The sequence below is a fragment of the Mus caroli genome, chromosome 7 (genome assembly GCF_900094665.2).
Source record: "Mus caroli chromosome 7, CAROLI_EIJ_v1.1, whole genome shotgun sequence".
NCBI classification, from domain to species: domain Eukaryota; kingdom Metazoa; phylum Chordata; class Mammalia; order Rodentia; family Muridae; genus Mus; species Mus caroli.
The window spans coordinates 48,648,279-48,672,587 of NC_034576.1; the positions used below are offsets into that span (position 1 = coordinate 48,648,279).

Here is a 24,309-nt window from a genome sequence, read left to right on the forward strand (position 1 = left end):
AGGCCTGGACCTTCCCGAGTCCCATTCATTCTCACACCAGAGTTCCAGGCCTAAGTGGACACTGAACATCCACCTGGATGTCTAACAGGGACTTGAAGCTCAACAAGTCCAAAACTGAACCTCTCCTGCTGACCCCCATGCCTGCTCCTCCGGAGTCACTGCCCCACCACAGTGCATAAAGCCATCTCCCCTTCAGTTGCCCAATCCACAAATCTGGAATTGATTCTCCAGTCTGCCTTGCCTCGAGTCAGTGACCAAATCCTGTTGATTCTTGACTGCTGGACCTGTTTATGGCAATGCCCTTGTCTGTCACTAGAGCTTCCATGGTGGGATGGAGGTCTGGGATGGAGATGCCTTGCTTCTTACTGTTGTCAGTCACACCCACTGAAGCAATGTATCCCAGAGGACAGGGGAGCCCGTGGTGGCTCTTCAGAACCTGAATCATAGTCAGGTGGCACCTTATCCAGAACTGGGAGTCTTTCCCCATCTGCCTTGTCGTTTCCCCAGGGTGCTTTCTTGTGGCTATTTCCTATGTCTATCAAGAATGGAATGTAGGCCATCATGATAAGCAAGACATGCAGAGAAGCAAATTCCACAAGTTCTCAAAGAACACATGGGAGAAAACAAAATGACTTCAAAACAAAGGGAATAATGGTGCCCAGAGGTGGTGGGAGTTGGGTGTAAGAAACAGAGGGTTCATGGATGGGTACTATTCGGTAGGACAAATAATGTCTAATGTTCTATGACACAGCAGGGTAACAGTTTAACTGCATATTTCAAATTACCTCATCAAAAGAATTTTTCTTAATATTCTCAAGACAAAGCAATGATAAACATTTGAGACAAAATAACTACTCATTTGTGTGGTTTATATAAATGTACCACAAACTACCCTGAACCACACACAATAATGTGTTAATTATACTTTGTTCGAAAGAGGATCTTGCTTTATAACCCAGGCTGGACTTGAACTCGTGATTCTCCTGCCTTGGCCTCCAGAGGGATGGGACTATAGCTCTTTGACTGGCTAAAGCAAAAAACGAATGGGGAGGCAAATGACTGTCTGGAACAGAACTCTCTCCAAGTAAAATTACACCACCGGCCTGTGATACCCACACACTTGAATCAGGAACTACTTTGATGGCATACGATTTGATATGAAGGGGCTGGAGAGACGGCCCAGTGGTTAAGAGCACCGGCTGCTCTTCCAGAGGTCTTGGGTTCAATTCCCAGCACCCGCATAGCAGCTCCCAATTGTTAGTTAACTCCTGTTCCAGAGGGTCTGACAACCTCTCACAAACACACATGCAGGCAAAACACCAATGTGCACTAAAAAAAATAAAAATAAAAAATAATATTTTTAAAGAACATAGATGTGAAGTTGCTAAACGTCATGGTAGCAGCTTCTCCCTTGGGCTGTTTCAGAAAGCTACACAGTGATGCTGAGAAAGAGGCCACTCCAAAGCAAGCATCAGTTCTTCTTCCCTTGCATATGGATCAGGGGGACTACAGACTCATGGCCACAGACTGAATGCACACTTACTCTGCTGATTTTGTACCCTGATGGGACTGAGTTACCCAGGACATGATCTCCTCACAGTGAATGGCAGGAACTCAAGAGGCTGAATGCACAAAAGCATCCTATTCTAACACCCTGTTGACTAATGACTTGGTCCAGCTCAAAGTGAAGGGCCAGGAAAGCAGGCTCCATTCAGCAAGGCCATTCATAGCAAGGCCACAGAGAGAGGTGAACAGTACAGTGACCTGCCTCCAGCTGCCTAACCTCCTCTGTCCCTCTGCGCAGCCAGAAGCATCATCCTGCATCTTTACACCATACCTTACAAGTAGGAGCCTCACTGGGGCATCTGTCTTCTGGTGTCAAAGGATACATAGTAGACAATCAGTGACTGACTGGCTGCCCCAAATCAGACCCCCAGCCTTACGACTTCGTGATGTAGAATCTAGATGTCCTGAGCCAACCTTCTTCAGACATCACTTCCTTTCTCAGGCAGACATGCTAACAGGGGAGAACGTAGACAGCTCAGAGACAGAGACAGGCACATGGATAGGCAATTACCTTTAAAAAGCCCTCCAGAGCTGACCCATGACTTCCCATGGCTACTAGTGTTGTGTAGTGATGAGGGGGCAGGCTTTGGGGCCAGACAGGCCTAGAGTAAAAGCCAAGACAACAATTTATTCACCATCTTGGACTAGCACCAAGAAAAATATAGAAAAAGGCTAGTTCAGAGAAATGTCTACCTGGTTTCCTTTTGCTGAAACGTCTGACAGTTTAGCCCTCTGTCAGTATAAAACTTCCCTTTTAAGAACTAGGCTACCAAGCAGCCTATAAGAATACCGGTTAGAGCAGGTAGCACTCACTTTCTTTGCTTCAGTGATTTCTTCGCTGGCATACACACAGCTCAACTCTACAGAGCAGAAAATGGTGCTCGCTGAAGATGTACCGAGCGCCAGACACAGGCTAGTTCTCGATGTATGCAGATGGTTTCTGTATGTACTTCATCAGAAGTATATATGCTGAGGGGTAGCTTATCAACCTTTCCCCATTTATATACATGCCAGCGTTTTCAAGGTCAGTAACCCAAGTCAAAGCAATAAGAAATATTAAAGGTGGAGGGGAAAACCCTTTTAAATTGAAGGAGCTAGAGCAGACAAGGCAATGAAAGAAAAATAAAATAAAATAGAGCCCACGAGAGTGAAGTTGGACCTCAGCTCTCAGATACGAAATATCCTTTACAAAAAGCAAGAAAACGTCTCTTCTTTTGAGATGATCAGATTCCTTAGAAACTGGGCTGAAATGCAGGTATTTACACACGTGCAGGTTTACTAGCTCTTGTTCCTCTTTTAAGTTCTCTCCCTCCTGCACCTGCATGTAGCACAGGATGCACGTGCCCACGAACTCCCCGGGTTCATGTTACGCTTACAGAGTGCCAGCCTTAAAGATGGCCGCATTGGTGTGTTACTTCCTTGAATCACAGAGCACTTAAGTTTTAGCCCTGACCATGTTTTCTTTTACGTTTCTCTAGTTTTACAGACTCAGGATGTTTTCATGCATATCAAACCAATGTGAAGTTTGTAGGGCCTGAGAGACAGGAGCAACAGAGTAAACAGTTAGCGGCCAGCCAGAACCGAGAAGCAGGAAACAGCATGTTGGCCCTCTCACGCCACACCCTTTATCCTCTCCCTCTAGAACTTGTCCTCTGAGGGGCAGCCTCACCCTCAGAAGTCCTTGTGTTCTCATAAAAGCAACATGAACCACGCATGCACAACGGTAAGCAAAAGCAAGAGATCCGAGTGCTGTTCCGAGTGCAGCAGGCTCCATCTTCTACATGAGAGAACACCTCGTCGTAGCATGAGTGACTTCAACATGCTGCTGAAACCCCGCGTCAGTCACAGAGGACACAGGATTCGGAATTCCCATCCAGTGTGGCACACATAAGAGCTGGTCCCTAACTACAAACACATAACCTTACAGTCTAGCATTACGGTTAGCCCCAGGGACAGGAAGGTATAAGGTAAATCCGCCTGTCAGGTCAAGTTTGAGTGTGCGCTCCTGTTCTCCAATCCTTTTCAGCAACATCCACAGATCAGAAAGTGAGTTCTTATCCCCCCAATACAGAATCTGTGTTTTATCAATAAAAGTCGCTTAAGTATAAATGGAGACCAATCCCTTATGTTAAAAAAGATTCTGGGGGAAACTGGAATGGGTTTATAAAGCTGGCCTTGTGAGTAACTGAGATTCTCTTTAAACAAGTAAGAATTCTGGTTGGTATGTGAAGTAATGCAGACTGGATGCTAAGTGCCTGGATGGTTCCAGGAATGTCTTCATCAAGAAGCACTGGGGACAGCGAGGAAGCACTGGGGACAGCGAGAAGCTCCAGGGAGTCACAGGCGAGAGCGGCTGTGGCAGTCCCTGAATTTTACTTAAAATCTTCTCAAGCAAATCATGTTCTGAAGCACAACTGCCGCTCATGCTGAGAACAGTCTCGCCAACGCACTCACACCGAATGCCAGTGTCTGTGAAACAGGAAAGTGCAAGTGGAACCATGGCACAGTAAGTACTGCTTCCAGGTTGTGACTGACAATCTGGAGGAGTCCACACACCTGATGTTGAGAGCTAGCACACCTGAGGCTCAGAGCAGCTACTGTGTGCTAGCAGGCTGGCTCTCCAAGCCAGTCACACCTTCCCTCGTATGGAGAGTGGGCAGGACCTGGACTTTAAATACAACACAGAACAGAGGAGGTCAGGGAAGGCTGGCAGAACCTCCTAGAGCACCTCTTTGCCTCTTTCTTTTCACCCCTGAATGTGGATGGAAGACACAGCACAGGCCTCACTGTTACAAATAAGTGTGTGTGTGCAAAGGTCTGCATGGTAGGCCACTGGGACAGGGAAAGGAGGCAGACGGTTCCCCAGTCTGCACTTGTCTCTGTATATATTGCATGAAATACACAAGGATAATGGAGGAAGCTACCATATGAGGGGTTTCTGTCACTGCAACTAAATGTACTTGTAATGGATACAAAATTCTCATATAAAAGCCCAATTAAAGATTATGAAGACAGTCCTTACAACTCAATATTGGAAAAAGAATCTTTGCTCTGACAAATACGGTGATACCTAGACTCGGGTGCTTGAATGCATAGCCCATGAGGACTGGCACTAATAGGATGTGTGGCCTTATTGGAGTAAGTGTCACTGTGGGGGCAGGCTTTGAGGTCTCCTATGCTCGAGCTTTGCCCAGTGTGGGATCCGGTCCCCTTCTGCTGCCTGCAAATCAAGATATAGCTGCTCTCAGCTCCTTCTCCAGCCCCATGGTGCCTGCACCCTGCCATGCTTCCCTCCAGGATAATGAACCTGGAAGCCAGCCCCAATTAAACGTCATCCTTTGTAAGAGTTGTCATGGCCATGGGGTCTCTTCCCAGCAGCACCTTAACTGTGACAACAAGCTTGGATTTCCTCTTCTTCAACCAAGCATCAGTAACATGGGCTCAATGCAGAGGAGAGGGGGCTGACAGCGGTAAACACAAGTGGGAGGAGACGGGCATCAGGGCAGACTACGAAATCAAGGTCTGATACAATGTTCATTCACGCCATCATCCCAATGCCGACTTCGAACCATAGAAAACACAAAGTTTATTCCTTGGACAGCAGAAGCTCCAACTTGGGTCTCAAGTCTGTGCCTTCACACTTGGGAAGCTGCCTTCTAGGTCATCAGCAAGAGCCTCATCGACCTCACGTACGACTTTAACGAAGTCTTCCACCTGTGAGTCACACAAAGAACCAATGTCTACAGCAGAGGAAAAGGTGTTTTTTAAAGACATCGATGGTTACCTATGAAAACATCCTCCTGCCCTTCCAATGACTCAATATAAAAACAGTGTGAGCCAAGAGACCTCCTGCAGGTCACTTGAAATACTCCAGTGACGACCCTAGAAGTGACGACCCTAACCAGTTAGTTCCTTTCACTCCCGGCCGTTACAGACGCCCACTGCTTCCTCGTAGGTCGCTCACTGGCGTTTTATTAATTCCCCCTTGCTGTCAAGCCCCCTATGGCGGCTCTGCCATACAGCATTAAATCCCGGGAGCTATGCTATCATTTTCCCCATACTCACTGCAGGGCTGTAGAGGGGCAGGAGGCTCTGAAAGGCGCAGGAGCACTTCTGCTTACTTAACTGGCCCTCCTTCAGTCCCTGAGCCACCTTTTCCTGTGACAAGCAAAAGAAAAATGTAACATCAGAAAAGGAAAGGGACTAAGGCTGTATCTGCAAACACAGCTATCAGGACCTAGAATCACAGCTGGTCTCAGCAGCATCCTGAAAGCCCTGCTGAGCCTTCTGTGACCTCCGCACAGCCAATCTCAGTGAAAGGCAAAGCTCACCATGCTTCTTGGGCCAGGAGCTGAGGCACCGCTAAGCCCTGCCCTGCTCTCCGTCTTTCCTCCCGACCCACTGCTGGGTTCCGGGTGAAGCCTCTACCCGCTCCAGCCTTACTCAGGCTCTCGTTTCCGAACTGTCCTGAAGGTTACCAACCTTCAGCCCGTTCGCTGGCCCCAGCCCTCATCTCTATTCCTTTATTCCTGCCCTAATTGATCCTATCACTTGCTTAAAAAAAGAAAAAACTTTCAGTAGCTCCTCAGTTTTCTCAAGAGTAAATCCAAATTCCCTGACGGTGTTATCTAAGAAGTTTTGGAATGTGTCCTCGCTGGTTTTTAATCAATCCACCTTCCTGCAACTTAAAAAACAAAGAACCATGTTTGTCTTTTCCTCCCAAAACTTAAAGCAATGACAAACAATTAAAAAAAAAACAAAAAACTGAAAGCAATATAAAAAAGATGCTGTGGTGGTTTAAATAAGAGTGGCCCCCACAGGCTCACAAACTCGAATGTCACGAGGGAGTGGCACTATTTGAAAGGATAAGGACTAAGAGGTGTGGCTGTGGAGAAGGTGTGGCCTTGTTGGAGAAAGCTGTCACTGTGGGTAGGCTTTGAGGTCTCAGAAGCCCACCAGGTCCAGTGTCTCACTCTCCACCTGTAGATCAGGATATAGAACCCTCCGCCATTTCTCCAGCTCCACTCCTGTCTGCTGCCATGTTCCTGCCATGATGATAATGGACTAAACCTCTGAAACTGGAAGCCAGCCCCCAACTTAATGCCTTCTTTTATAAGAGTTGATTTGGTCAGCCGGGAGTGGTGGCACACGCCTTTAATCCCAGCACTTGGGAGGCAGAGGCAGCGGATTTCTGAGGCCAGCCTGGTCTACAAAGTGAGTTCCAGGACAGCCAGGGCTACACAGAGAAACCCTGTCTCGAAAAACCAAAAAAATAAAAATAAAAATAAAAAAAGAGTGACTAAGACATAAGGATTAGCCAAGAATAAACAGTCAACATGAATAACTACACCAGGCCAGGGATGTAGCTCAGCGGTGAAGCACTTGGTAAGCATTTGAAAAGTCCTGGGTTTGTCTCTAAGCACCACAAAAATACAAACATTTAAATTTATTTATTTATTTACGTATATTTTTTAATGTGTGAGTGCTCTGTCTGCATGTACACCTGCATGCCAGAAGAGGGCATCAGATCCCTTTACAGATGGTGGTGAGGCACCATGTGGTTGCTGGAAATTGAACTCAGGACCTCTGGAAGAGCAGTCGGTGCTCTTAACCACTGAGCCACCTCACTAGCCTCCCAAAATACAAAATTTTAAAAAATGAGATCTTTATAAAGAAGAAACGTAAATAATATACAAATATATGGAAAGATAATCTGGCTCACTAATAACAAAAAATATAAATCAAAATAGGGTACAAATTTCACCTGTAGAGTTTAACATAAAATCATAATAGTCATAAAAAGAGCCAAACAAAGTCAACATTTTCATATATCAGAAATAATCCATATAAACTTTAGTAATGTAGGCTGTCTATATGCCTTTTATTGATCGTGTGCGCATGCACACATGCACAAAAACCACATCAGTTATTTTAAAAATACAGATAACAACATAAAAATCGCCCAAATTGAGTAAAATAGTCATACTTTTTATATATAAAAAGTAATGGTGGAGAGAAAGAACATTCTTGCAAGTTGTCCTGTGAGTTCCACGCATGTGTAACCTGCCCCACTTAAAACAAAAAGCTAAGACCAGGCTGAGGTTACAGCTCAGAGGGAGACTGCTTGCCTATCAAGCACAAGGTCCCAGGGCCCAACTCCAAGTCACACAAGACAGGAGAGGAGAAGGGAAGAGGAAAGAAATTGTTTTAATACCATAAGAAATAACGGTGGAGCCGAGGCTGCAACAAGGAGCCCTGTGTTTGCCCAGTCATCTCTCCCAGGGTACCCGCTTGTCCCTTCTACCCCTGTACAGCCACTCCTTCCCTAAAAGTTTCAAGTTCAGGACGCCAAGTAATCTACACCTTTGATTTTGCTGAAGAAGTCACTAATACTCCTCCTACCTTTGTTAACACCTGAAAAATATTAGAAAGGAATTCACATGAAATGTCCTTCAAGATCTTCATATGGAAGTCGTCTTGGGTGGGACCACAGATCGTAGGCTCTTCTTTATCAGACTCTGAGGGGTTCTCTGGTTTCTTCTGACAATGCTCCATATTTTGTAATACCCGAATTAGGCTGTCAATTAGAGGAAGATCCCCTGCATGAAATCAAGGTAGTAAAATCAGCCAAGTATTCATTGGTTTGTCTGTCATCCCAGCCATCCTGAACTAGTGCCACCTATCCTTTAGCGTCTGTGGATAGAGTGGTTTCTGCTTCCCATTCCTGCTCTGACTTTTACCAGTGATGGCCTGTAACCTGTAAGTTCAAATAAACTGTTTCCCCACATCCAAGTTGCTTTTGCTCAGTGCTGTATCACGGTAGCTCAGGAAACGAGAGTAATCCCCAACTCCACAGAGTTCCTCCTGAAAGGCTTGACGTACAAAGGAGAGAGCTAATTGTATCAGGGAGCTAACAAGTATGTCCATGTTCTGCCTAAACACAGAAACTACATAACGTTGGGGACCACACAGAGGCCTCCACAGTAAGAATGTCTAGCCCTGCAACATCAAGAAGGGTTGCTGCGACCTTGGGTGCAAACTCCACAGCAGTCCCACAACACCCTCAGGAAGCTCCACTCCCAGGCGCTCTAACACATCCAGGATCATAGGATGGAGGTGAGGAGGACACAACATCTGTCCTAACACCACAGGGAGTAACTGGGACCAGCGGGATCCAGGGACACAAAACCCTGCCCAACCAGTGGCTCGGGTTCCTCAAACTATTTCACAAAATAGGAACAGCAGGTACTCTACCCAATTTGTTCTATGAAGCCACAATTACTCTGATACCTAAACCACACAAAGACCAAACAAAGAAGCCACAATTACTCTGATACCTAAACCACACAAAGACCAAACAAAGAAAGAGAGCTTCAGACCAATCTCCCTTATGAACATTAATGCAAAAATACTCAATATAATTCTTGCCAACTGAATCCAAGAACACATCAAAACGATCATTCACCATAATGAAGTAGGCTTCATCCCAGGAATGCAGGGATTGTTCAATATACGGAAATCCATCAATGTAATCCACTACATAAACAAACTCAAAGAAAAAAACATATGATCATTTCATTAGATGCTGAAAAAGCATTTGAAAAAATTCAGCATCCCTTCATGTTAAAAGTCTTGGAAAGATCAGGAATTCAAGGCCCATACCTAAACATAGTAAAAGCAATATACAGCAAGCCAGTAGCCAACATCAAACTAAATGGAGAGAAACTTGAAGCAATCCCACTAAATCAGGGACTAGACAAGGCTGCCCACTCTCTCCCTATCTATTCAGTATAGTACTTGAAGTTCTAGCCAGAGCAATTAGACAACAAAAGGAGGTCAAAGGGATACAAATTGGAAAGGAAGAAGTCAAAATATCACTACTTGCAAATGATATGATCGTATACTTAAGTGACCCCAAAAATTCCACCAGAAAACTCCTAAAGCTGATAAACAACTTCAGCAAAATGGCTGGATATAAAATTACCTCAAATAAATCAGTAGCCTTCCTCTACTCAAAGGATAAACAGGCTGAGAAAGAAATTAGGGAAATGACACATTTCACAATAGTCACAAATAATATAACATACCTTGGTGTGACTCTAACCAAGCAAGTGAAAGATCTGTATGACAAGAACTTCAAGTCTCTGAAGAAAGAAATTGAAGAGAGCAATCTACAGATTCAATGCAATCCCCATCAAAATTCCAAATCAATTCTTCATAGAGTTAGAAAGAGCAACTTACAAATTCATTTGAAACAACAGAAAACCTAGGATAGCGAAAACTCTTCTCAACAATAAAAGAACTTCTGGGGGAATCACCATCACTGACCTAAAGCTGTACTACAGAGCAATTGTGATAAATACTGCATGGTATAGCAACAGACAGGTAGTCAATGGAATAGAATTGAAGACCCAGAAATGAATCTACACACCTATGGTCACTTGATCTTTGACAAAGGAACTAAAACCATCCAGTGGAAAAAGACAGCATTTCCAACAAATGGTGCTGGTTTAACTGGTGGTCAGCATGTAGAAAAATGCAAATCGACCCATTCTTATCTCCTTGTACAAAGCTCAAGTCCAAGTGAATCAAGGACCTCTACATAAAACCAGATACACTGAATCCAATAGAAGAGAAAGTGGGGCAGAGCCTTGAACACATAGGCACAGGGGAAATTTTCCTGAACAGAACATCAATGGCTTATGCTCTAAGATCAGGAATCGCCAAAGGGTACCTCATAAAATTGCAAAGCTTCTGTAAGGCAAAGACACTGTCAATAGGACAAGACGGCAACCAAAGATTGGGGAAAGACCGTTACCAATCTTACATCTGATAGAGGGATAATATTCAATATATACAAAGAACTCAAGAAGTTAGACTCCTAAGAATCAAATAACCTTATTAAAAGATGGGGTAGGGCTGGAGAGATGGCTCAGCAGTTAAGAGCACTGACTGCTCTTCTGGAGGTCCTGAGTTCAAATCTCAGCAATCACATGGTGGCTCACAACCATCTGTAATGAGATCAGATGCGCTCTTCTGGTGTGTCTGAAGACAGCTACAGTGTACTTACATATAATAAATAAATAAATCTTTAAAAAAAAAAAAAGATGGGGTAAAGAGCTAAACAAAGAATTTTCTTTTTTCTTTTTTTTTTTTAACAAAGAATTTTCAACCGAGGAATGTCGAATGGCTGAGAAGCACCTAAAGAAAGGTTCAACATCCTTAATTATCATTGAAATGCAAATCAAAACAAACCTGAGATTCCACCTCACGCTAGTCAGAATAGCTAAAATCAAAAACTCAGGTGACAGCAGATGGCAAGGATGTGGAGAAAGATGAATACTCCTCCATTGCTGGTGGGACTGCAAGCTGGTAAAACCACTATGGAAATCAGTTTGGCAGTTCCTCAGAAAATTGGACATAGTACTACTTGAGGACCCAGCAACACTACTCCTGGGCATATACCCAGTAGATGCTCCAACATGTAATAAGGACACATGCTCCACTATGTTCATAGCAGCCTCATTTATAATAGCCAGAAGCTGGAAAGAAGTCAGATGTCCCTCAACAGAGGAATGGATGTAGAAAATGTGATACATTTACACTATTAATAGCTATTACAGCTATTAAAAACGATGACTTCATGAAATTCTTAGGCAAATGGATGGAACTAGAAAATATCATCCTGAGTAACCCAGTCACAAAAGAACACACATTGTATGCACTCACTGATAAGTGGATATTAGCCCAGAAGCTCAGAATACCCAAGATACAATTCACAGACCACATGAAGCTCAAGAATAAGGAAGATCAAAGTGTGGGTGCTTCGGGTCTTCTTAGAAGGAAAACAAAATATTCACAGGAGTAAATATGGAGATAAAGTGTAGAGCAGAGACTGAAGGAAAGGCCATCTAGAGACTGTCCCACCAGGGAATTCATCCCATATACAATCACCAAACCCGGACACTATTGTGGATGCCAAGAAGTACATGCTGACAGGAGCCTGATATAGTTGTCTCCTGCCAGAGCCTTACAAACACAGAGGTGGATGCTCGCAGCCAACCATTGGACTGAGCAGGGGTCCCCAACAGAGGAGTTAGAGAAAGGACTGAAGGAGTTGAAGGGGTTTGAAACCCCATAGGAAGAACAACAATATCAACCAACCAGACCCCACAGAACTCCCAGAGACTAAGCCATCAACCAAGGAGTACACATGATTCCAGCTGCATATGTAGCAGAGGAAGGCCTTGTCAGACATCAATGGGAGGAGAGGTCCTTGGTCCTATAAAGGCTTGATAGATGCCTCAGTATATGGGAATGGAGGGCGGGGAGGTGAGAATGGGTGGAGGAACACCCTCATAGAAGCAGGGGAGGATGGGATAGGGGGTTTCCAGGAGGGAGGGAATCTGGGAAAGGGGTAACATTTGAAATGTAAATAAAGAAAATATCCAATAAAAAAAATGAAAAGAAAAAAAAGAAGGGAGCTGGGATTAAAGGCTTGTGCCACCAGGGCCCAGCTCCCTTCTTTTTTTTCTTTCTGAGTTCGAGGCCAGCCTGGTCTACAAAGAGAGTTCCAGGACAGCCAGGGCTACACAGAGAAACCCTGTCTCGAAAAAAACAAACAAACAAAAAAAAGATATTGCTAGTCTCACACAGAAAAATTCCCTGTGCCACTAGAAAGATCACAGACACACATACACACACACACACACAAACACACATACACACACACAGCATAGCAGCCCACATTGGTCACACTGCAGAGCAACAGAGACAACAGAGAGCAAGATAAACACATCTGCAGTAGGAGATAAGGTCTCCCCAGCTTCTCACATCAAAGCAAGTCTAAGAAATCGCTGAGGTTTAGGAGATGAGCAACTCAACAGCTGACAGCCCCAACATCTGCATTTTTAGCTCAGGCCTCTCCCTAGCTCCGGAATTAAACTGCCCCTCCCCACCTCCACCAGGACACCAACGGGCAGCATGTTTAAAGCCAGTCGTCCCTTACACACACACACGCACACGCACACACACACACCACTCTTCCTATCCCTAAGTGAACAGTCTGGGAGTATCCTCCCTCATTGCTACTGTTCCTGCCTTGATTAAAGCTAGAGCCTTGCTTGTCCTGATGCCACACAGCCTGCTACTCTTCTCCCTTTTTACCCATGGCTCCCTACATTTACCAGCCTATGGGCTGCTACGGCTACCCATATCTATCCAACCTGTGCTTGGAGCCTTCCATGGCTCCCTGCGTCACCCACAGCAGAGTCCCTGCCCTCCACACTCTACTCCCCGGCAGCTGCGCTACTTTCCTTCCCATCACTCACAGGCCACCCTAGCTGTATGAAGCGTCACCCCTCCTCCTCCAACACACGGTGTGCCGTGCGTGATTTTATGCGTACTAGACTCCCTCCCAAGCTCTCACATGATGACCTCTGCCAGCTCCCCCAGGCTCTTCAGTGTCACTTGTCAGCAAGGTAACTGGTGTCAGACCCTGAAACAGGGGACTGACACGCCTATCTTACGTACCAAAGCAGACTGGGCCTCCAAGTTCTCCCAGCATCCCTCAGTCCCTACCTGGCACATTCTGTCCCCAACTTTGAACTTTTCAGCCCAGGGGCTTGGCTGCCCGTCCCCCAGAGGCTCCTCCCTATGTAATCCAGACATTGGTCTCCCTCTTTGTCTCTCTTGTTCTCCTCTTCTCTCTCTACATGCACATCCTTTCTCTCTTTCTCTTTTTCTTCCCCCAACCTCTCTCTCCCCGCAGTGGTGACTTCCCTGGCCTTGGTCCTTGGGGTCAGTGAACTCGTCTGAGAGCAGCTTCCCAATACAACAACATTTAATTTGGTCTGTACTGGTGCATTTCACCTGAGGAGAAATAACTTACCAGTAACCCCTCCTTAAATATAGAAACAGTGCTTCCTTATAAAAAGAAAAACTTAAAACAGGAAGATATCAAAACATCCTTGAATGGAAAAAACAAGTACCTTATGCCCAATAACACTAAATAGTGAGGGTCTTGAGACATTACCTAGAGAGTCAAGAGAAGAAGAGAGCCTCCTGTCAGGTGTTTAAACCACCAGAGAGACTAGGCAACCCACGTAGATAAAGCAAAAACAAGTCAGAGGGCTGGAGACATGGATCCGCAGTTAAGAGCACTGACTGCTCCTCCAGAGGGTCTCAGTTCAATTCCCAGCAACCACATGGTGGCTCACATTCGTCTGTAATGGGATCTGATGTTCTAGTGTGTCTGAAGACTGCAGTGTACTCATATAAATAAAATAAATAAATCTTAAAAAAAAAGAAGTCAGAGATAGAAAAATGACAAAGTACATGTAACTTAATATCAGATAAAGTTCACAGTAAGAAAAGGCTGGAGAGATGGCTCAGAGATGACAGATAGATGTGGAGGCAGATAGAATGCAAGAACAACAAGACAGGGAAGTGGATACAGCTCAGCAACAGGATGTCTACCTATGTGTGCAAGGCCCCGTGCTGAACCCTAAGCACAGCAAAATCAAACTACAGGCAAGTCAATCAAGATGCTGGAATCAAGATATTAATATGCAAATCATCAAGCCCAACAACAGTCAGTAGAAGAAAGTATGTAACAGAGAACAGCTATTCAGAAGATAAATGCCTGGAACAAGCATAACATGTAAGCTGAGACGCAGAAACCGAGTCTGAGATGGGCAGACCTGCCAATACACTCCTCGACACTGCACACACTCAACGCAGACCCGATGAAGCATCGGCAAGCACTTGGGGCTGTGAACTCTTCACCCTAATTCAGGATTAAACAAGTCAAAGCCAGAGTGAAGAGACACTGTCCTCACTCAGTATGGCTGATCCTCCGTGAGCACAGCAGTGGAATTAGTAGCTTACAGAGGACTTTAGGAGGCACTCATGATAAAGCAGGGTGGTACCTCTGGATGGAGCCACACTGTTTGGTGCTGGGGACTGGACGAGGAATGCATTCATGCTCCCCATTAGAGCTGCACCCCGAGCCTCTCCTCAATGCCTTTTATAAACATTATCCTATGTTTGTATCTAATATTTTACATGACTAGGGTACTGAATAAGGGTATTTTCTTTTTAAACAGAGAAAACGTGAAAGAGAAACCCAGTGATGAGCACACAGCGGCATGGCACTTCCTATCTGGAGGACACCAATCTAATGTGGTGAACGGACACTACACTTGCCTTCTTCTATCTTCAGGTGCTCCTGTTCAGCCCGTGAGGCACTGATGGCCGACAGCACTGAGAAGACAGACGCTAGCACTGTCTTCTGTTCCTGTAGTGTGACGGGCGGGTCATCAGGCTGGCAGAATTCATGGCACACCAGGTCAAAGAGTAAACGCCACGTGTCATTTCCAGTATCAGGACACTGCACTTAAATATTTTAAAAAAAGAAGTAATTTAGAGCTAGTGAATACTCAAGTGAGCAACAACAGTGAGCTCCAAGGCGCCGCCTTACCGATGGCTTGCACGCCGTCATCCACCGTGGTGAGCAGCTGTAAGATGCGCATGTAAACATCCAGCCCCTCCAGGTTTTCAGAGCTGAGCAGAGAAACAGAAAAGTAACTTCAGTAACTGCACTGGCTCGAGAGCAGCCGCTGCTCCCTCTCTCAGCAGGCGTGGGATGGAATGGCCAACGGAATAGACTCTGCTCACTAGCGTTTCCATTAAATGGGGAAAACAGAAAACAGTGGGTGTGTCTCTGTCTTTATGTATGGGAGTGTGTCAATGTGTGAGGTGTATATATGAATGTGTGATTAAGTGTGTACAAGTGAGAATATGTGTGTAAATGTGTGTGAGTGTATATGTATGAGTGTACGTGTGTGAATGAGCATGTGAATACATGGGAAGTGTGTGAATGTATGTACTCGTGATACTGAGACATGCATGGGAGGGGTGTGAGGCCTACAGCACCCTGGTACTGACGCTCTCCAGCCTTCACAGACCATCCTAGCTCCCTCGCTGAGAACACTAGAACCATACAAAACTAATGCTTTCGCTCAACATTTTGTATTCTTAGAACTCAAAATGCAGCTTCTTCCACCAGCCGATTAAGTGAAAAGAGTGACATGTACTGGCTCAGCCGTGTGGACGCAATGTCTGTCATCTGGGGCACTTAAGGCCAGGGGCCAGGAAGGCAGAGGGTGTTAAGATGCTACACCTACCTTCATAAAGTATACCCGTCTGGGAGGAAAGAAGGTAATTAAAAGGGTAATTACCTAAAAAAAAAATGAAATGAATTTAACACTAGAGGGCCCAGGCACTAAAAGACCACACAGAAATTTAGTCAGGGAAGAAATCTTAAGAGAAATGGTGCGTGGAATCTGCAGAGTGGGTGTTTGAGGCACGGACGAAAGGCGCCCTGAGCAAAGGCTTGTAAGCAAAAGGGCCCTGTCCATCTGGAGAATAGAACTTTACTCAGCGGAAGTAAGAACACAGATGGACAGGCTTTGTGTCGGGGCTTCTACGCAAGGCTTTGGAGAGAGGCTTGTGTGCCAGCCTTGCAAATCTGGATCAGTTCCTAAGAAGGCGACTGACAAGCCTGCTGCATGAAGTAAGACGGTGTGCACCCCACCAAAGCAGCTGTTAGTCTTGGAAGAGACAAGCCAGGCAGCTCAGAAGGTTGGGAGAGTGTGGTACTCGCCCAGGCCAGAGAGAACAGGCCTGCGTGGCAGAACGGGATCCCAGTAAGAGCCAGGAGCATGGCTCCGAAGCTGACTGGTCATGAGGAGAGCTGGGTACGGAAAAGTAAGGGCATTGCAGTTCTCTCCCATCCTCCAGACAAGATGACAGCAGCACAATTTACACACTGGGAATACTCAAGTAGCAGGTGTGTGTGTGTGTGTGTGTGTGTGTGTGTGTAGTTTAAACTTGATTTGGTAAAAGGTATAAAAGTAACAGCTTTTAGCATACTACAGTAAGTTCTGAAACTATGCCAACAACTAAGTGGATCATTCAAGTGTTAATATCGCTGTCATTAGCAATACATTGTTTTAACAACCCATAAACTCCTGCCTCTCATGACAAGACACTGAAGCCCCCAAGTCACCCACCGATGCAGACAGGTATACAGACGCAAGGAGGAAGCGGGAGAAAACAAGCATGCTCAATGGAGCTGTTTCACGTTTGACATAAAATAAAGCAAGAAACCTTTTCTCTTTGATTATTTAAAATAGATAAGATTGTTGTCGGTAACCACAGCAAGCTAAACACTGTAGCAGAATTTTAACAGAGCCACCGGATCTGGCATGAATCCCTAAGGGATGTCTCCTAGGCTCTGAAGCAGCCCTTAGTAACTAGTCAGTGACTGTGGTGGTCTCAGGTTTACGCATAGAGTTGCTCTTCCGAAGGATTCGCAGAGCCTAAATTCATCCCGCAGCATTTCTCTCTCTCTCTCCCTCTCCCTCTCCTCCTCCTTCTTCTTCTTTCTTTCTCTCTCTCTCTCTCTGTCTCTCTCTCTGTCTCTCTCTCTCTCTCTCCTCTCCTCTGTCTCTGTCTCTGTCTCTGTCTCTCTCTCCTCTCTCTCCTCCCCNCTCTCTCTCTCTCTCTCTCTCTCTCTCTCTCTCTCTCTCTCTCTCTCGTCAACCCAGGTGACTAAGAACACTGGCAACAGGCAAGCCACACCGGATCAAATGCTTCAGCACACGATTCTCGCAGAGAAACTACCCTGCCACCACAACCCCCGAGAGAAGGGCGTACCGAATGAAACTAAGACGCTTCCATCTGACGATGCTCTGAACGACTGGGTCTCCCTACAACAGTCTGGACAGGAGTTCACCTACCGCACTTGTTTGGCAGCTTCCAGCACACAGGGTACAATGGAAAACACTGGCTGCTCTTCAGAGTCCTCCTGGGGTTGGCCTGGAAGCCGGGTAGCCCCCTTTCTAATCCATTCCAACATGAGTTTTTCATCTAAGTCAAAGAGTTTGTCCACGACCTCCCCGACCTTCACCAGCAAGTCAACTGCAGCGGAGACAGGTGTTCAAATGAGAATCCCAGAACAATACCCCAAGCTGCTCCCACAGCCAAATCCACCCACCGAGGTTTCACTTCCTCCCAGGGTGTCTCCAGGAGCCTATTTAAACCTCCTGCAATGCAAAGTGGCTTCCTGGGGCTGGAGAGATGGCTCAGCCACGAAGAGCACCACCAGCACACCCAGGTTTGATTCCCAGCACCCATACAGGAAACAGCTCACAAAACTGTCTATAATTCCAGTCCTAGAGCATCTGACCCCGTCTTCTGGCCTCTGTGGGCACCAGGCACACACCAACATGTGAGAGATACACAAATGCAGGCAAACACCTAAAAGAATTTTACAAGTGAAAACATAAACTGACAAACAAGATTTAGAAAGTGAGCCGTCCACAGAAGTTCCCTAACGCATGCGCTACTCTCCCTCCCTAGGCTGCATGGTGACTTACCGTTTGTTGAACTAGACATGATGAAGCAAACGTTAGCGTAGACAGATGGGTGTTCCCGGATCCTTCTAACCCAGACACTGGCCACTTCTGTCTGGGAAAGGCAAGTAAGCAACAACCTACGTGACAAACGTGAGCTCAGGGTCGACATGGACCATAGGTAAGGCCACAGCAGTGGGGACTTCCCGCTGCCTCCCAGGTCCCACCATGACAGACACTTACCTGCAGGTTTCCAGCAGGGTGGGTGGGTCTGAGTCACACAAACACTGCAGCAGCACCTGCCTGCAGAGCCACAGTGAGCGGGAGCGTAAAGCATCGCATTGCAAAGACCACTTTTCATTGCATTTCAACATGGTTTAAATTGTAAGACAAAGAATAAATGCAGAAAACCCCATCAAGATGCAGAATGCTGCGACCCTTAGGACAGTTCTTCACGTTATGGTGACCCCCCCACCATACAATCGCCCATTCGCGATCTAAGTCAAACGTTCACAGAGCAACACTTCAGCAACTGAGTTTCCCAGACGAGTTCCGAGTCCTTGGATTCTCTATGCTTACATTGTTCTGGATTCTGCCCAGCTGCACCCAGCTCCAAGTTAGGCTCTGCGTGCTCTCTGACTAGCCCACTTACTCCGCTGACTCAGGCCTTCCCATGGATGCACAGGCTCTGCCCTGAGTTGTGTCCCTAGCTGCACAGATGCCTCAGCTAATCAACACAAGCTGCCCCTGAGACAAGGAGCACTGCACAGTTCACTTCTCCTAGGAACCAGGAGTCCCCTGGGATAGAAACTTAGAACCCATCCTGGGAGACACAGCTACTGGGTAGTAGTACTTACCCATGATCCTCGTTCTTGCTGATGGACTCGCATATCTCCCGGAAACAAGCCATATTCCCTAAAATTCCCACACAGATTTCCTGTCAAACCAAAGTTCACAGGTCACAATGGCTGTAAGGTAATCACAAAGAATAACAACTTGAACAAAACCCTTTACTGTACCAAGTTTGAGGGGAAGGAATGGGGAGGCAGACTATGAAAGTGTACTGCCAGCATCCATACCTATACTTAGCTCATACAGCCCATGTAGCTGAGAAGGAACAAAAGACACAGAGGAAGTTGGAAGGTGGAAGTTACAGATGAGGAACTCTTACAGCGGAAAGGATTCTTAACACAGACAACGAATGGAGAGAGCAGCAGGAAACCCAAGCAAAGGTAAGAAAAATACAGCAGAGGAAAAGGATCGGGACTGAAAGCATCTGACTGCCTCGCTCGAGAGTTTAGACTTAATACAGGACAGTGTCTCTGGGGCCATGAGATTCTCAAGGAGGGAACGAGACACTGAATCCTCGTGTAGCATTTAACACAGTCAGTACACAATGGGGACTGTACTGTCCCCACTTTTCAAATGAGGAAACTGAAGCAACCTGGAAACCAGGAAAGTCAAGCAACCTGCCCAAGATCTCCAATTGGGAAACTGTGTCAATCCAGAGCCTGGATGTTAGGTACCAGGATGCTCAGCCCAAGAAGACAGAACCACTACCAGAGGCGGGGTGGCACGCACGAAAAAGCATGGAGCCAAAGACTCCAGAGGTTTGGCCGACAGTCTGTCAGAAGGTGAAGAGAGAGCACCAGGCTTGGCTCTAGATCTGAAATTACGTCTATTTCCCAGTCACAGGTACTAGTCACACCTACAGGAAAAACGAAGACATAAGGACCCAGTGTATGTGCACAGGACAGGGTTGCCACGCTTGCTGAGACACAACACTTAGGGAGTTTGTCAACACTTTTCAAGTCCCATCACCTCCACCGAATCAGAATCTCCAGAGTAAAGCCTCCGGAGCCAGCATTTGCCAAGGGCACACTGATCAGTGTGATAATCACTCAATTAGAGAGGAGAACATGGGATTAGAAAATACAGCATGCAGGTCGAAAATTCCTCAACAAAGCTGGATGTTGCACCAGTTGCGGGGGGGGGGGGGGGGGGGGGGGGGGGGGCGCAGGGGCAGGGCTTTGTGGTATCACTAGAGGAGAGCTGTAATGTATGAGAGTAAGAATCACAGAGCTAAGCTGGCTGTGGCAGTGGTGCCTGGAACCCCAGCTTTGAAGGCTGAGACAGAGATCGCCATCTCAACCTGTATTGTACAGCGCAGGGACTCACTACAGCAATGACTGTAAAGGGTCTGCACTTGGACAGAGTCCAGACTGAGACACAGGAAGAAACAGGAAGGGGAAAAGCTGACAAAAGTGTGAGAGGGACTAAAGAGAGTTCTAGTAGAACGCAAACTTTGGGAAAAAATCAAGAGTGTTGGGGCAGAAGACACACATTCTCTTATCAACAGAGAGAGATGAGTGAGCTTTCTGCCAAAGGACCACCTCCTGACTGGGCTGCTCATGAGAATCCCTGGCAGATGTCAACAGTGCCTAGAATTTCACGTGGAGATGTGGCCTGACTTTTGAAGGTCCTGTAGGACAAAGCTTTTGAAAAGGGTATGACCCTGGGTCCTGCCCTGCCCTGCTGGCTCAGACACTCCTGAGGTGGGCTCAGTACCAGTAGTCTGGGATGTGCTAATGTAAGACCGGTGGTTTAGTGACTCCACCATCCAGACAGGCTGAGGAACAGCCTTAGGAGACTGTGATTAGGACACATTTACAACCGTGTGGCTAACTCCTGAACTGATCACGACTCAATTTATTTAAAATAGTAACATCCACGAGACAACCCCACAAAACTGCCAACATTTCAAGTTAATGTAAGGATCCAATATGGGCAGAGCACTCCACTAAATGAAATCTTAATTCAAAGGGTTGGAGAGATGGCTCAGTGGTTAAGAGCACTGACTGCTCTTCCAGGGGTCCAGAGCTCAATCCCCAGCAACCACATGGTATATCACACCATCTATAATGAGATCTGGTGCCCTCTTCTAGTGTTGACATACATGTAGACAAAGCACCCCTATACATAAATATATAAATCTTCTTTAAAAAATATCTTACTTCAACTTTTAATTTATAAAATATCATATGGAACTTTGCACTTCATCTCAAAGAAAAAGAAGCAACAATAAGGTTATACTGGACTTGGGCTTAGGGTCAAACCCCAGTTTGTCTTTAACTAGCTGTGAGATTTGGACACAGTCTCTGAGACTCCTTCTTTCATCTATTAAGTGTGTCTCATAGGAGCAACACGTACTGAGAATCACGCATCCTGTGCACTGCACAGAGCCATAAACGGCAGTAATGCTCAGGACACTGCAACGCTCACTGTTCCATCTGCTGTTCTTAGGAGCTTGCTCTCAGCAATAACCACAGACAACTTACTTGGTAAGGCAGAAAAGTGCCACACTGTGGTACTGGCACAGACAGAAAGGGAAGGGAAAGACAGCACGGGCGCCATGCTGGTGAGAAGGGACACAGGCAGCCCTGACCAGGAAGAGCATGTAGGAAGTTCTCACAATCAGACAGTGGAAGTCCTGAGCGACAATGACCTTAGGATGTTTTTAGGCAGTGGAGGGCTTTGTGAGTGAAAGGACCAAGAGACACAAATGGCGGGCCAGCGCTTCCACTGTCCCTTGTTCTGTCACGCATTAGCAGCCTAGCATGGCTGTGCCTGGCTGGTTTCCACAGCTGTTAAAGCAAAGCATTGATCTCCCTCATCTAGCCCAAATCTAAAATTCTACATATCTAGTCATTGCAAGGAGTGCACTACCTAAGAATGTTCAGTAAGTAGAGGCACAGTGGTTCACTGGCTTATAGCTAATAAGCAAAGCAAGAGGAAAGGACTCTATATACTTACTCTTAATCGGGGACATGGGGATTTGGCCAGCACGCCCATGAATATGTCAGGAGCCTTAAATTCTTGGAGAAATAAAGCCACATCCTACAAACAGAAATGATTACCAAATTTGATGCTGAATCCTGTTCTGCAATCACTGAATAGGCCTTTCCGCCAACAGTGGAGGAATGATCCTTTCTACTTATTTTATGTATATGAGTGTTCTATCTGCATGTATACCACAAATCCCAGTATAGATGGCTATGGGCCACCACGTGGTTGCTGGGAATTGAACTCAGGACCTCTGGGAGGGCAGATAGTCCTCCTAACCATGGAGCCATCTCTCCAGCCCCTTCATCACCTCCCCACTCTGAGTCTGTTCAGAATCTCACTTCCATCCGCATACCTCGTCCATGGACATATCCCAGACTCTGCAAATCTCATTCTCCATTTCTTCAGCAAGACCTGCCTGTTCTTCCTCATCAGCTGAGCCAGATGTGCCACTTTCAGGTGTGACAATCTTCAGAAACATAAAGGAAAAAAAATCAGTTAAAATACTCATAGGTCTTCAGGTAAAATATTATCACGTAGAAGTCTCAGTCTCTCAAAAGTATCTCCTCAGACAAAACAGTCTCTAAAATCTAGCACCTTGTAATCAAGCCAACTCAGTCAGTCAGCAGGTTCTGACTCCAGGGCAGGAGTGAGGATTAAAAAGAAAAAAGACAGACAACATTGTAAGCATGACCCCAGGCAGTTCTGAGGCTGCGGCAGGTTAATTTTTTCCCAATCTGCTTTTATACCATTTTAATGACATGCAAATAATAAGGACAAGCGGCACAATAAACACAAAGTCAAGGAACAAGCAAGGCAATAAACAAAGTCCCACGATCACCCCTGTGAGCACTGTTTCTAGGGGCTTATCAGGATGACCAAGATAACTGAGCCTACTTCCCCGTCCCAGCCCAAAGCCATACTCATGCCTTTTTTGTTCTAGCCTAAAATTAGATTCCTGCCTGAACCAACTTGTCATGGCCCACTTCCTAGTCCTGGCCCAATGTCAGATTCCTGCCAAGGGGCTCCAAAAGCTTTCCACAGCCTTAGATAGATCTACACATTAAACACTCTTCAAGTAAATATGGTCTGTAGGTGCTGCATCAGAAAAATTAAAACAACAAAATAACCCTTTTGGTTTCAAACGGTTTAGCATTAACGTAGGAAAGACATATAACTAGGCAATTACAACAGAAAGAGGCTGACTGCGCTGAACTGGTGAAAGAACTATGGGAGAAAAAATTAGGGACCAATGACCTACTCCTGGGAGAAGACACACATTTCTCTTAAAAGAAGAAATCTAAATCTATGAGAAGGGTAGGATTGTCCTGGGGAAATGAGGTAAGCATTCAGAGGTGACTACAAGTGCTCAGAAAGTATAAGACATGTTTGGAGATGGCCAACTGTCTACTGGTGATGAAACACAATGTACCGTAAAATGGCTGAAGAAGGTACAACCAACCTTGGGTCCCCAGTTAGGAAATAGAAAGTTTTCTCCTATGAGCAACAAGAACAACCTTTAAAAATAATAAAAAGGAAGATTTTTTTTTTTGGCAATGTAAAAAATGGCTTAGAGAAAACAGAAATTGGCGGTATGGACAGCAATGGGCAGAAAACATCTATTGACAGCCTCATTATAATCTCAATCTATACAAAATCTTGTTTACGATAATACTGACTATCTTGTTTTATAGAAAGTATGAAAGAAATGGAGGATCTGGGTTAAGGAGTCCCGTTTCCAGCATGGGATAAGCTCGCGTCTCGGAGATCAGGGCTGTCTGGCTCCAAACTATGTATTCCAGTAGAACAACAGCCGACAAAACACGAATGGTAGGGTCTCGACTTCGTACGTGACAGTGGGGTTAGGGAGTAGAAGCCGAGTAAAGTACGTGCGCGGTGTAGTTCTGGCAAGTTAGTCAATCGGCACCCGCGAGCCTCCAGCATCCCATCCACTCCCTCGGCACGGAGGGCGCCTGCGCGAGTCTCCGCACCTGGATGAGCCCGCTGAGGACGCCGAAGAGCCAGTGCTTGCTGTAGACCGTGCTCCCGATGCGGTCTCCCCCACCCAGGTCCTCTTCATCCTCCGGACCACAGCTAGGCGGCGGAGGAGACGGGTTTCGATCCATGCCGGTGCGCGCCAACAATACCGGAAGCCGCGGAGGAGGCGAGAGGACGCGCCAGAGAGCCCAACGCACACGGCGCAGCTCCCCCACAGCGCCCCCTGCCGTCAAGCTCCCGCGTGTAGGATCCATGGGGTCTTCTTCTCCACCCAGGGCTAGGAGTGAGCACAGAACACACACACACACACACACACACACACACACACACACACACACACACACACAGCGGAATGTATTTAGTAACTGCCATGTCCAGATATGTTAGCTATGTTAGCTATTCATTAGTGCTGATTTATACCTTACATCAACTTAAATTTTAGCACACACTTGTGGGATTTAATCTTTCTTTGATTTGATTCTTT

The 24,309-nt window shown here is 46.0% G+C and overlaps 1 protein-coding gene across 1 annotated transcript; it reads right to left on the bottom strand.

Moving 5' to 3' along the window:
• Positions 1-4,597: 4,597 nt before the first annotated feature.
• Positions 4,598-23,978, bottom strand: Saal1 (serum amyloid A like 1). The gene is made up of 12 exons (XM_021167454.1): positions 23,819-23,978; positions 22,183-22,296; positions 21,798-21,881; positions 18,842-18,921; positions 18,228-18,287; positions 18,009-18,124; positions 17,370-17,550; positions 15,047-15,129; positions 14,773-14,961; positions 7,969-8,165; positions 5,632-5,724; positions 4,598-5,280 (listed from the first exon to the last, which is right to left on the bottom strand). The coding sequence occupies exons 1-12, from the start codon at positions 23,951-23,953 to the stop codon at positions 5,188-5,190; spliced, it is 1,425 nt and encodes a 474-aa protein (XP_021023113.1). The 5' UTR covers positions 23,954-23,978; the 3' UTR covers positions 4,598-5,187.
• Between the last annotated feature and the right edge of the window lie 331 nt (positions 23,979-24,309).